We start from the raw sequence: 14831 nt of genomic DNA, 5'->3' as shown, positions 1-14831 counted from the left end.
TCCCACCCGGTTTGGGAGCTTTGGTACTACCCCATGGTACTAACTGGATTCCCAGTATCCTCTAGGACGTAAGAGAAATAGGATTTAAATTACCTACCGGTAAATCCTTTTCTTGTAGTCCGTAGAGGATACTGGGCGCCTGCCCGGTGCTTTGTTTTTCCTGCACTGTTACTTGGTTAAGTATTCTAGTTTGTTCAGCCGTTGCTGTTTTTTTTCAAGTTTGGTTAGCATGGCTTTCCTATTCTGTGTGTGCTGGTAAATAATCTCACCACTTTTATTATCTATCCTTCTCTCAAAGTATGTCCGTCTCCTCGTACACTGTTTCCTAGACTGGGTTTGGTAGGAGGGGCGTAGAGGGAGGAGCCAGAGCAGACTATCAAATTCTTAAAGTGCCCAAGGCTCCTAGTGGACCAGTCTGTACCCCATGGTACTAAATGGATTCCCAGTATCCTCTACGCACTACGAGAAAAGGATTTACCAGTATGTAATTTAAAATCCTATTTTTGTCTGTGTAAGACTTACTCCAGTTTTTAATTTTTTTTTGCATATTAACGAATTATCACCTAATATACAGTACATCACTATTATGCTTTTTATATCTCCCCCACACACACCCATGTGTTACCTTCCTGTCTTGCCATTGTTCTCTGACCTTCATCATTGGCATGGCATTTTAGTCCACAGATCTCAATCTTGGAATTTTTTTCTTTTACTTCATTATCCGTAAACTCTAGTGACTGGCTTGTGGTCTGAGAACAACTGAACCTTCTGACCATGTCGGCATGCTTTTATGTATTGAGCTGTTGTCGCATGATTTGCATTAATAAGATAGTGTACGTAACCTATACATACATATAGTATTCTCAGACTACATTGCCAAAAGTATGTGTAGTTTGGAACATAATGAGGCTCGGTCTGGCCCATAGGGGTACAGGGAAAACTACCGGTGGGCCCCACTGCCTTGGGGGCCCACCCTCTCAATTCTACATTATGAATGTTACATTATACTGCACAGGACTATGATGTATTTTCTACAGTGCATTTCTGTTATTAATCTGGTACTTTTCATGCATGCACTAGCAGTATTTACTATATATAGTATGTATGGATGGATATATAGAGACCATGCACTAATGGGTAGCCAAGCCTCTAAGAATGGGCCCCTAACAGTGCATTCCCCCCCCCCCCCCCCCCCCCCTCCGGTGGGCCCTTCATGCCCCAGTCAGACACTGCACATAACTATACGTACTTGCAGAACATCTTATTCCAAAGTTATGTAAGTTTGATATGGAGTTTATCTCCTCTTTCTTGATATTATAGCCTCTGTTTTTCTGTGAAGTCTTAAGGCTGTGGGGATATGTATTAATGAGGGCAGACACTTGCCGCCAAAGTGATAGTTTGGATTAAGATAGATTCTGACTACTCTGTTTCTAACTCGGATTCTGTTTTGGTAGATCAGCACTTGTGTAAGTAACTGACAATTCAGAGCTGCAGAAGAAATTGACCCATAGCAGATTGCATTTGATTTGTCACAGCACTATTTGTACTTCTCTCTTGTACTGCAGTGGTTCGTTGCTGTTTGTGTTTATGCAGTTTAGTTTATTTGGTTTTATGTCTACTCTACAGATCTATTAAAAAAATTATAATAATATTGCAAGTGGTAAATGTGATTACAGTACATTAAACCAGTGTTTCCCAGCTTCAATTCTCAGGGAACCTTAACAGAGCATGTTGTAAGTAACTTCATGCTGGAGTACAGGTGTATTTATTACTGACTGAGACATTATTTTGCTTGTGGTTCTGTACCAATATCTGGAAAACCTACACTATCAGGGTTTCTCGAGGACTATAGTTGGGAAATACTGCATTAAGCGATTGGAACATTTTTAGGTAAATTCTCGTGAACGAATGCTGGGTACACCCTGGCTGTTATATCGGCAATTCAATTGATTGACTGATATTTCAATGGTAGAGGGTACCAGCGATATGTCTGTGAACGCCGTAGCTCAGACATATCGCGTCACACCTGCAACACAGCCGATGGGCGATATATATCTACAGATATATTGGTGCATCGTGCTATGCGCCAGCCGATGCTGATTGACAGCACACTGTGCGGGCACATGTAAAACACACTGCCCGATTTGGCTATTGATATTTGCAGTCCATTAATCTGTAGATATATCTTCCAGTGTGTACCCACCTTAAGGGCTGAATTCAATTTGTTGTGGTAATCATAGCACGCTGAAAAGTGCTTAAAGTCAAAATTTTACTTCTTGAGCTAATTACCCTTTTTCTTGCATGGTAAATCCGCAGCTAATGTGCATTAACCCATAGATTCTGTGATAAGTGCCCAGAGCTATGGATTAACATGTTAAGTGCACTTACAGCGGATTTCTGTTCGAGACTCAGGGGTATATTTAATTAAAGTCGGATCCATTCCGACATGTATTTGTCAAAATGAATCCGACAACCCCTATTCAATCGTATCTCAAATCAACTTTTTCAAGTCGAATTGAGATGAGGGACGGAGAGGGGGGAGCGCCGCAGGGAGACTGGGGGGGGACAGCCGGCGGGCATACAGGGGAGATCAGTGCTACAGTAGCAATAAAGCAGGATGTCGCATAGCCACCCGACCTCACGGCAGTGTCCACCCGGCTCCAGCAAGCGTGCTGGAGCCGGGTGGAAGCTGCCGTGAGGTCGGGTGGCTGTGCGACATCCTGCTTTATTGCTACTGTAGCACTGATCTCCCCTGTATGCCCGCCGGCTGTCCCCCCCCAGTCTCCCTGCGGCGCTCCCCCCTCTCCTCCTCTGGGTCCGCATCTCAGTCATACACCTTTTTGATGTCGGACTGAGATGGTCGAAAAGGGCGCCAAAACCTTTCGGTATTGGCCCCGTTTTCAATACAAGCGCGTGGATCGGCAGCTATTCCACTGATCCACGTGCTTTTCGACAAGTCTAATTTATCGACTTGTCGAAAAATTTAGGGATATGTTGAATAGGTCAAATCAGGATTTGACCTTAAAAAGTCGAAAACTGACGTCTTTTCGAAAGACTGCAGTTTTCGACTTCAATTGAATATACCCCTCAGTCAGGCTGGAACAGAATTCCACTCCCGTGGACTGCAGTTCAATGTACCCAGCTACGACGTAAAACCTTTGGTAATTGAAACCAGTCCTAAAGGAGTTCTACACTTGCGGCCGTGTTTGCTAATATATTATAGATATAGTTGCAATCCCCCCCCTCTCTGTCTGTGATCGCTCCCCCTTTCCAGCACCTGATACATAATAATTTCCAGGAATGACCGAGCAACTACCAATGTTTGTCTGATAGTTATACTTTAGTTCTAATCATATATTCTAATCTATACTTAAGTTTTATATACCTATTTCTGCTTGTGTGGCAAAAGTTGATAGCCTTTTTTGTTTTTGCTCAGAAGATATATGCAGGGTGTGCCGATCAGAAGGAACTGCAGAAAAACCTCTCTTTCATCCATGTGTGTGTACTGGCAGTATTAAATTTATTCATCAAGAGTGGTAAGTTTATTCTTTTTATTTGTTTTGTTATCGAGTTGTTTCATTATCTTTTAATCAATTTCACTGATTTGGGATAACCTAGTTCTCTATGACCCTAATACTGAGTACACACTGGCCGTTATATCGGCCGTTCTTTTGAGCGGCCGTTATATAGCTGGCCTGTCGGCCAGTGTGTACCAACGATATGTCTGTTAATGCAGTCGTTCAGACATATCACGTTGGCCCTGCAGCACAGCCAACGGCCAATATATCTTATGATATATTGGTGCATCGTGCAGTGTGTACAGACAGTCAGCCGCCCACCCGTACACTTGCTGCAGACGCCGGTGGTGACTGACAGCACAACTTGGCGTGCGCATGTAAAGTCAGTCCCAACGGATCGGGCAGTGTGTATGCACAACACACTGATTGGTCAGTCTGTAGATATATCTGCAGATCAATTCATCTGCAGATATATCTACTAGTGTGTACCCAGCATTATACTCAGTGATCTTACAGGAAATGAAAAGGACAAAAATTACACACTGAACACACCAACCACAGTGGCTTGACCAAATGTTTGCAGACACACAGCACTTCTTAAAAAAGCTTAAAATGTAAATAAACACAATTTTTATCTGCCAATTTTGTTTTCACTTTTTAAATAATAATCTGAGAAATACAGTAAATTGGCATATATCTTGTTAGTGCTGAGATCCAGGTATCCTGCAAAGAGTGATTTACACAGCAGATGCTGCCCAGGGGAGTGAGCGTTTTAGCAGAGTGCCGGGCAGGCTGATTAGCACTTCAGCGCTTATACAGACACTGTTGCAGACATCATAATCCATTAATGTTTGATCTTGGAAAAGCACTGCAGCATGCATCGTCAACGGAGGACAGGTTGATAACAGCCACACAGTGCCCCATCCACCCCTGCTGCACAGTGCACCACAAATACCACTCCCCGTTTGCTACTGCCGGGATCCCGTCCTGATATGACAGACAACCTATGTGTTGCATGGAGGGCTCAGATGGGGCTTACTGCTGGCGGTGATTGACAGGGGAGATGGCCATTAAGGAATGACTAGGTCCTGCAGGACGCGCTGTTTGTCAGAGTCCTTTGTGCTACTCAACCAGTACCATTCCTCAGTCATGGCTGAGGCATACACTGGGCTCTGACTCGCAGCGCGTCCTGCAGGACCCAGTCATTTTTAAAAAGGGAGTCCCTTGCTATAAGTAGTGTGAAAAATACGCGCTACAGCGCGTATTTTGCGATAACGGAGTTAGACGTATAGGACAAGTACAGAGTACATAAACATAGCTACATCAGCAAATGACACTGAAATAAGTATCAGGGTGACAGAAAACAGCAGGGTTTTGTGCAGTTGAATATTATTAAAGTCAAAAAAGGATAAGTAAATGAGGGGAGAGGGCCCTACTTGTGAGAGCTTACATTCTAAAGGGGAGGGGTGAGAAAGTAATCGGGCAGGAGTCTTTCTTCAGCGGGGTACACTTTGTTCCACAGGAAAAACATCGGGTGTAGAGTGGATCTTGATCCAGAAAGGCACCAACAAGCTAAAGCAGAGGTTCTCAAACTCTGTCCTCGGGAGCCCACACAGTGCATGTTTTGCAGGTAACCCAGCAGGTGCACAGGTGTATTACTCACTGACACATTTTAAAAGGTCCACAGGTGGAGCTAATTATTTCACTTGCGATTCTGTGAGGAGACCTGTAAAACGTGCACTGTGTGGGTCCCCGAGGACAGAGTTTGAGAACCTCTGGGCTAAAGCTTTAGGTTATCCCAGGATGCATTGTGGGGCCTCCTCTATAACCCCGCCTCCAGGCACTGTGAGCTCCGTTTCGAGATGCTGCCTTTAGAAGCAGGTCACTAACAGAAGGGCTGTGCTGGGCAGCCCTGAAGAAAAGCTTTTTCGGAAGACTGCAAGGGATGCAGCACTGATATGTCATGGTGACATTCAGCGATGCGTCTCAGTCACCTCCCAAGTGGCGTCGCATACTCCCGCGGCCTCTTCCCGGGTACTTGCGGCGGAGACGCTACGGCCCTAGGCACACGGTCGCAGACACTCTACATTTTCGCGTGGCTGCTACGGGGAGGAGGTAAGAGGGTCCCCCAGACCGGACCCACCAGTAAATCGTGTTCTGATCGCATGTCTAGGGAGACTGACTTCGACGCTGGCGTGGACACTCACCGAGCAGGGACCCCACTATATCCACCAGGGTATAGGAGTACAGGTCGGGTGTATTAACGCCCCTGTTGATAAGGCTCTGTAGTACCGGCGGTGAAGTCCAGCATAGGGGAGGCATCGCTTGACCTGTAGCTCCTCCCCGGCCCAGGGCACCATCTACTGCAGATTTTCCCGCCCTGGAGCTTCCTCACACTATCCCTCACTCCCTGACTGAGATGCTTGGCGCCATCTTAGAGCATAGCTGCGGCTGGTCTTCGGGCTGCAGGGCAAGGTCTCCCTTGTAAAGCCGCCTGTATACAGCGCTGTGATTTTACAAACACCATCCATCCATCCATCTCCAGTGCTGTTTTATTGTCAGACTAATAATTATCTGCATTGCTATTGTCTGTTTTTGCCTGTATCTGCTGTAAGGTTTCACTTTCAGTGTTTCTTAGAGATCTATCACTATATTCTGTACCCTAAGGGACTAGGTGCATCAGGGTCTTTTTATATAGTATGTCACAGTATTTACTTATTAAGTGTATTCTACTGTGTACTCACAATTTACCGGCTTTATTCACAGGTGTTTGTGTACTGGGGACTCAGTCACATACAAACGGGTTTATTCGCAGGTATTATACTCTGTCTGGCTTCATTGTACTAATTCGCTCTGTGTTGCATTTGTGTACAATTTTTAACAAAAAAGGGCAGTGAATCTGTGGGCGCTCCTGCATCCTTCGCCAAGGATTTACCAGTGGGGGAGGCTGTGTATGATGGTCTGTGTACTGAGTGCCATACACCCCCTAGTCAGTGCACAGCTCCTGTAACCAATCAGGGGCCACCGTGGACCACATTCTCAAACCTACTAGGTACTCTGGTGGAACGCCTAACGCTCCCTATGGGACCACCTGTGCCATTACAGCCTCAAATTGTCCCTATGGTTAATCCACCTTATTCCCTCGGACCCGTTAAAGGTCCAAGCTTAGCAGCAAGTGGTGAGTGCTCTCCTGGATACAGGAGTGGTAGTGCCAGTACCCCTGTCTCAAAGAGGCAGTGGTTATTACGCAACCCTGTTTCTAGTCCCGAAACACAATGGGTCCTTCCGGCCTATTCTCAATCTAAAATCGCTAAACAAGTTTGTGAGAGTTTCCAAGTTCCGTATGGAAACTCTGCGCTCAATTGTACTGGCAATGGAACCCGGAGACTATATGGTATCCGTGGATATACAGGATGCTTACCTGCATATACCTATTGCCAAGTCCCATCAGCAGTATCTGCGGTTTGCTATGGGCAATTTACACTATCAGTTCCAGGCTCTGCCATTTGGACTGGCTATGGCTCCTCGGATTTTCACCAAGGTTATGGCCGTCATGATGGCACATCTCCATCGCCAGGGAGTCAGGATCTTACCGTATCTGGACAACTTGCTGATCCTGACAACCTCCCACGATGTCCTCATCAGTAATCTACAAGTGAAGGTAAGCTTCCTACAAGCCCACGGGTGGCTTGAAGAAATCCTCGCTGGTCCCAGCTCTGAGAGCATGGTGCACCTGGGGGCACTCCTGGACACGCACAGTCAACGTCTGTTCCTGTCCACAGAGAAAGTACTGAAACTCAGGACAGGAGAAGATGCATCCTTTCGTGCAACAGTGTGTCGATACACTCGGCGATGCAAGTACTTGGCCTAATGGTGTCGATATTCGACATGGTGGAGTACGCTCCATTTCATTCCTGCCCTCTACAGAGGTTAATCCTTTCCAAGTGGGACGGCCTGCCTCATCGGATCAGGTCTCACATGTTCGACTATTGCTGACCTTTTGGCTCCAGGACCAGCAACTGACCAGGGGACGTCCCTTGTGGATCCCTGGCTGGGTCCTGTTGACAACAGATGCCAGTCTGCGGGGATGGGGTGCGGTGTTTGAGGAACACTCTTTCCAGGGCCACTGGACCCGGGAAGAATCACTCCTTTCGATAAACATTCTGGAGTTGTGGGCGGTGTTCAGTGCATTAACTCTTGCCCTGCCTCTAATCCAGAACAGGCCTGTTCAAGTAAGGTCAGACAATTCCACCACAGTGGCATACATAAATTATAAAATAGTTACTCAGTCGCATGGCCATGAGGGAAGTGTCAAAAATCCTTTGTTGGGCAGGATGCCATCTGCCAGCAATATTTGCAGTGTTCATTCCGGGCGTCCTAAACTGGGAAGCAGATTTCCTCAGTCATCAGGATGTGCATACCAAAGGTTGGAGTCTTCATCTGGAAGTCTTTCAACTCCTAGTGGACACATGGAGCCTACCAGATGTAGACCTGATGGCGTCTCGACACAATCACAAAGTTACGGTCTTCGGATTAAGGACCAGACATCCTCAAGCAGCATTCGTTGACGCACTAGTAATTACATGGAACTTTTGGCTGCCTTACCTGTTACCTTGAGTGTCACTCCTGCCCAGGGTCCTGCGGAAGTTCAAGCAAGAAGGAGGAATACTACTTGTAGTCGCTCTGGCGTGTCCCAGACGGCATTGGTTCCCAGACCTGCAGGGTCTATCGACAGAGCGCCCTCTTCTACTTCAATGACCAGACCTCCTCGTACGGGGCTCTTGTCTCTATCCAGATCTGGCTAGACTGGCTTTGACGGTGTGGCTATTGCAGCATCACTCCTGAGGGCCAAGGGATTCTCTGAGGTGGTCATCCAAACTATGCTGAGAATCCGCAGACCGGCATCTGCCCGTATCTATTGCACAGTCTGGAATTCTTACTTCACCTGTTTATAAGAACTATGATGCATACCGATTCAAATAATCCAGAATCCTGGCTTTCCTACAACAAGGCCTAGACATAGGCCTTCGTCTGGCCTCCCTAAAGGTTCACATATTTGCCTTTTCAGTGTGGTTTCAGAGGAAACTTGCATCTATACCTGACGTTCATACATTCACTCGGTGTATTACGGATTCAGCCTCCCTATGCCCCTCCTTTGGCTCCATGGGATTTGTCTATTGTCCTGAATGCATGGCATGAGTCTCAATTTGAACCTCTTGAGTCACTTGACCTTAAATGGCTCTCAGCCATGGTCCTGTTTCTTCTGGCTATTGCCTCTTCTAGAAGGGTGTCAGATTTAAGCGCTTTTTGTCCTGTCGTCCACCCTTTTTGATGTTCCATCATGACTGGGCAGTTCTGAGAACTCCCCTAGGTTACTTACATGAGGTGTTGTCATCTTTCCACCCTAACCAAGAGATTGTGGTTCCGGCCTTTATCTTTTCGGACTTGTCCCCCAAAGAGCGGTCTTTGGATGTGGTAAGGGCTCTCCGTATATATGTGGAGAGGACTGCTTCTATCAGGAAGTCAGATACCCTGTTTGTACTGTTTGGTTTTCACAAACGTGGCTGGCCTGCAAATAAGCAAACCTTGGCCAGATGGGTTAGAATGGTGATTGCACAAGCTTATGCGCAGACTAAACTCCCAGCTCCTGCTATTAAAGCCCGTCGTGGCGCGTCCGCAGAACAATTGTGCAAGGCAGCTACTTGGTCATGTGAACACGTTCATCAGGTTCTTTGCCTTTGATACTTCCGCCTCCCAGGATGCTTCCTTTGGACGCTGGGTTCTTATACCCGCTAAGGTGCGTTCCCTCCCTTGAGGAACTGCTTTAGGTCATCACCCGATGTTTTCCCTGTGGAACACTGTACACCGCTGCAGAAAAGAGAGTTATGATAGACTTTCAGCGAGATACACTGGGTTCCACAGAGCGCCCACCCTGAAGCACCTAGCTTCTATGGGTTTGTATGGCATTAGCCACTGGTCCCTTCTCCTGTCAGGGTGGTCTTCAGTATGCTGGCGGTCGGGCTTCCGGCGACCAGCATACTGGCGCCGGGAGCCCGACAGCCGGCATACCGACACTTATTCTCCCTCGTGGGGGTCCACGACCCCCCTGGAGGAAGAATAAAATAGTGTGGCGCGCCACCGTGCCCGTAGCGTGGCGAGCGCAGTGAGCCCGCAAGGGGCTCATTTGCGCTCGCCACACTGTCGGTAAGCCGGAGGCCGGCCTCCCGGCGCTGGTATGCTGGTCGCCGGGAGGCCGGCCGCCGGCAGATCGTAGTGAACCCCTCCTGTCGTGAGAATGTGATGACTAGCATCTCATGCTCATACATTGGACTGGTTAAAGAAACTGAGCTCACAGTGCCTGTAGGCGGGGTTATAGAGGAGGCCCCACAATGCATCCTGGGACAGCCTAAAGCTTTAGTCTGTTGGTGCCTCTCTGGATCAAGATCCACTCTACACCCAGTGTTTTCCCTGTGGAACCCAGTGCACTTCGCAGAGAGTTAACAATGGTAGGTCTACCATAACTCCTTTTTAATCCTGAAATAATTGGTTGTCAACTAATACTTTTAGTCAAAATTTTCATAGACAAAATTAACACTGGGAGGGCAGCAACACCATTCTCATGGCTTCAGATTAACTGTGCTGCGCTAGGTACGCTGGCCTTATCGGCCTGTCCGTAGATGCTCTATAGTGCTTGCCCCTCAGACCGAATCTTCTGTCTCCGGGCCCGTGGCTTCACCCTGACCTCAGCCGTCTTGTTTGAAGAGGATGGCTCTTGAGACATCCATCTAAAAGACATAAGAGTTCTCTGATTCTGTCATACCTGCCATGCTTAACTCTTGGAAACATTCCTCTACTAGGATTTACCACATCTAGAAGGAGTATTTTATCTTGTGCTCTTTCTGTGGCCTGAAACTGTCTTTTTTTTTTTTCTGCCCAAGATCTTTAAGTTTTTGCAGACAGGCTTCGATTTGGGCCTTTCGTCTCTTTTTCACCATCAAGATCCAGATGTCTGCTCTTTTGGTCTTTTTTTCCAAAGGAAGGTGGCCCTGTTACTGGTAGTACAAGCCTATGTATAGGTGGTTCTCCATTTGTTCTCCTGGCCTCTCCTTTTGAAAACTTGGAATCCATGGACCTTCATTGACTCACGTGGAAGACGGTCTTCCTGTTAGCTAAACTGTTTCTTGCGCCCAAATGATCACCCACATCAGTGTGTTAAAGCATTGGTCCCCCTTTTTTTTATTTTATTTTTCTCTGACGTCCTAGTGGATGCTGGGAACTCCGTAAGGACCATGGGGAATAGCGGCTCCGCAGGAGACAGGGCACATCTAAAGAAAGCTTTAGGATCACCTGGTGTGCACTGGCTCCTCCCCCTATGACCCTCCTCCAAGCCTCAGTTAGATTTTCTGTGCCCGACGAGAAGGGTGCACACTAGGGGCTCTCCTGAGCTCTTTGTGAAAGTTTTAGTTTAGGTTTATTATTTTCAGTGAGACCTGCTGGCAACAGGCTCACTGCATCGAGGGACTAAGGGGAGAAGAAGCGAACTCACCTGCGTGCAGAGTGGATTGGGCTTCTTAGGCTACTGGACATTAGCTCCAGAGGGACGATCACAGGTTCAGCCTGGATGGGTCACCGGAGCCGCGCCGCCGGCCCCCTTACAGAGCCAGAAGAGCGAAGAGGTCCGGAAAAATCGGCGGCAGAAGACTTTCCTGTCTTCAGATAAAGGTAGGCGCACAGCACCGCAGCTGTGCGCCATTGCTCTCAGCACACTTCACACTCCGGTCACTGAGGGTGCAGGGCGCTGGGGGGGCAGCGCCCTGAGACGCAATAAATCGATAGAAAACCTTTTATGGCTAAAATAAATGCATCACATATAACTCCTGGGCTATATGGATGCATTTAACCCCTGCCAAAACATACAGAAAAACGGATGATAGGCTCCGCCCCTTTCTCGGCGTCCTTATCTCCTCAGCACACTGGCGCTATTTTCCCTCACAGCTCAGTTGGAGGGAAGCTCCCTGGCTCTCCCCTGCAGTCACTACACTACAGAAAGGGGTTAAAAAAGAGAGGGGGGCACAAATTAGGCGCAGTATAAACAATACAGCATCTATAAAGGGAAAAACACTTATATAAGGTTATCCCTGTGTATATATATATATATATATAGCGCTCTGGTGTGTGCTGGCAAACTCTCCCTCTGTCTCCCCAAAGGGCTAGTGGGGTCCTGTCCTCTATCAGAGCATTCCCTGTGTGTGTGCTGTGTGTCGGTACGTTTGTGTCGACATGTATGAGGAGAAAAATGATGAGGAGACGGAGTAGAGTGTCTGTAATAGTGTTGTCACCCCCTGGGGGGTCGACACCTGAGTGGATGTACTGTTGAAATTGCGTGACAGTGTCAGCTTTGTATAAAAGACAGTGGTTGACATGAGACAGCCGGCTACTCAGCTTGTGCATGTCCAGACGTCTCATACAGGGGCTCTAAAGCGCCCGTTACCTCAGATACAGACGCCGACACGGATACTGACTCCTGTGTCGACGGTGAAGAGACAACCGTGATTTCCAATAGGGCCACACATTGCATGATTGAGGCAATGGAAAAAGTTTACACTCTTCTGATAATATAAATACCACCAAAAAAAAGGGGTATTATGTTTGGTGAGGAAAAACTTCCTGTAGTTTTCCTGAATCTGAGAAATAAAATGAGGTGTGTGATGATGCGTGGGTTTCCCCCCCGATAACAATTGATAATTTCTAAAAAGTTATTGGCAGTATACCTTTTCCCGCCAGAGGTTAGGGTGCGTTGGGAAACACCCCCTAAGGGGGATAAGGCGCTCACACGCTTGTAAGAACAAGGGCTCTACCCTCTCTGGAGATGGCCGCCCTTAGGGATCCTGCTGATAGAAAGCAGGAGGGTATCCTAAAATGTATTTACACACATACTGGTGTTATACTGCGACCAGCAATCGCCTCAGCCTGGATGTGCAGTGCTGGGTTGGCGTGGTCGGATTCCCTGACTGGAAATTTGATATCCTAGATAAGGACAGTATATTATTGCCTATAGAGCAATTAAAAGATGCATTTCTATATATGCATGATGCACAGCGGAATATTTGCCGACTGGCATCAAGTATGAGTGCGTTGTCCAATTATACCAGTAAAGTGGTCAGGTGATGCGGATTCCAAACGGCATTTGGAAGTATTGCCTTAAAAAAGGTAGCCTCTCAAAATAAGACGCCGTATTATCAGGCGCAGTCCTGGTTGGCAAGCGGACAAAAGGGTTCCTCTTTTCTGCTCGTGACAGAGGGAGAGGAAAATGGCTGCAGAGATCAGCCAGTTCCCAGGAACAGAAACCCTTTTCCGCCTCTGCCAAGCTCTCAGTATGACGCTAGGGCTTTACAAGTTCAGGCACGGTGGGGGCCCGTTCTCAATGAATTTCAGTGCGCAGTGGGCTCACTCGCAAGTAGACCCCTGGATCCTTCAGGTAATATTTCAGGGGTACAAATTGGAATTCGAGACGTATTCCCCTCGCCGTTTCCAAAAGTCTGTTTTACCGACGTCTCCCGCTGACAGGGAGGCAGTTTTGGAAGCCATTCACAAGCTGTATTCCCAGCAGGTGATAATTAAGGTACCCCTCCTGCAACAGGGAACGGGGTATTATTCCACACTATTGTGGTACCGAAGCCAGACGGCTCGGTGAGACCGATTTTAAAATCTAAAATCTTTGAACACTTACATACAAAGGTTCAAATTCAAAATTGAGTCACTCAGAGCAGTGATTGCAAACCTGGAAGAAGGGGACTACATGATGTCTCGGGACATCAAGGATGCTTACCTTCATGTCAAAATTTACCCTTCTCACCAAGGGTATCTCATGTTATGGTACAGAACTGTCACTATCAGTTCAGACGCTGCCGTAGGGATGGTCCACGGCACCCCGGGTCTTTACTGAAGTAATGACCGTAATGATGATATTCCTTCGAAGGAAGGGAATTTTAGTTATCCTTTACTTGGACGATTCCCTGATAAGGGTGAGATCCAGGGAACAGTTGGAGATCGGTGTAGCACTACCTCAGGTAGTGTTGCGGCAGCACGATTGGATTCTCAATATTCCAAAATCGCAGCTGGTTCCGACGACTTGTCTTCTGTTCCTAGGGATGATCCTGGACACAGTCCAGAAAGAAGGTATTTCTCCCGGAGGAGAAAGCCAGGGAGTTATCCGAGCTAGTCAGGAACCTCCTAAAACCGAACCAAGTCTCAGTGCATCAATGCACAAGGGTTCTGGGTAAAAATGGTGGCTTCCTACGAAGCAATCCCATTCGGCAGATTCCACGCAAGACTTTCCGGTGGAACCTACTGGACAAATGGTCCGGGTCGCATCTTCAGATGCTTCAGCGGATAACCCTGTCACCAGGGACAAGGGTATCCCTCCTGTGGTGGTTGCAGAGTGCTCATCTTCTAGAGGGCTGCAGATTCGGCATGCGGGACTGGGTCCTGGTGGCCACGGATGCCAGCCTGCGAGGCTGGGGAGCAGTCACACAGGGAAGGAATATCCAGGGCTTATGGTCAAGCCTGGAGACATCACTTCACATAAATGTCCTGAAGCTAAGGGCCATTTACAATGCTCTAAGCTTAGCAAGACCTCTGCTTCAAGGTCAGCCGGTGTTGATCCAGTCGGACAACATTACGGCAGTCACCCACGTAAACAGACAGGGTGCCACAAGAAGCAGGAGGGCAATGGCAGAAGCTGCAAGGATTCTTCGCGGGGCGAAAAACCATGTGATAGCACTGTCAGCAGTTTTCATTCCGGGAGTGGACAACTGGGAAGCAGTTTTCCTCAGCACAACCTCCACCCGGGAGAGTAAGGACTTCACCCAGAAGTCTTCCACATGATTATAAACCGTTGGGAAAAACTCGACAGGTATTGCGCCACGTCAAGGGACCCTCAGGCAATAGCTGTAGATGCTCTGGTAACACCGTGGGTGTACCAATCAGTGTATGGGTTCCCTCCTCTGCCTCTCATACCCAAGGTACTGAGATTGATAAGATGGAGAGGAGTAAGCACTATATTAGTGGCTCCGGATTGGCCAAGAAGGAATTGGTAACCGGAACTTCAAGAGATGCTCACGGAGGATCCGTAGCCTCTACCTCTAAGAAGGGACCTGCTCCAGCAAGGACCTTGTCTGTTCCAAGACTTACCGCGGCTGCGTTGACGGCATGGCGGTTGAACGCCGGATCCTGAAGGAAAAAGGCATTCCGGATGAAGTCATCCCTATCCTGATCAAAGCCAGGAAGGATGTAACCGCAAAACATTATCAC

At 47.7% G+C, this 14831-nt stretch overlaps 1 protein-coding gene across 6 annotated transcripts in view; it reads left to right on the top strand.

Annotated features, from left to right (window-relative positions):
• The window catches only part of MARCHF6 (membrane associated ring-CH-type finger 6), an 845067-nt gene that overhangs the window by 98427 nt on the left and 731809 nt on the right, over positions 1 to 14831 (top strand). For 4 of the 6 annotated variants that reach the window (XM_063922757.1, XM_063922755.1, XM_063922753.1 and 1 more), the window contains exon 2: positions 3437 to 3536. The exons of 1 other annotated variant lie outside the window; for it this stretch is intronic. In XM_063922757.1, the coding sequence (XP_063778827.1) occupies positions 3437 to 3536 (100 nt within the window). The remainder of the gene's footprint in view (positions 1 to 3436; positions 3537 to 14831) is intronic. One more of the 6 variants, XM_063922754.1, reaches the window with a different exon arrangement.

This window comes from Pseudophryne corroboree, chromosome 5 (assembly GCF_028390025.1).
Source record: "Pseudophryne corroboree isolate aPseCor3 chromosome 5, aPseCor3.hap2, whole genome shotgun sequence".
Taxonomy (NCBI): domain Eukaryota; kingdom Metazoa; phylum Chordata; class Amphibia; order Anura; family Myobatrachidae; genus Pseudophryne; species Pseudophryne corroboree.
This window is presented reverse-complemented; position numbering and strand designations above follow the sequence as displayed.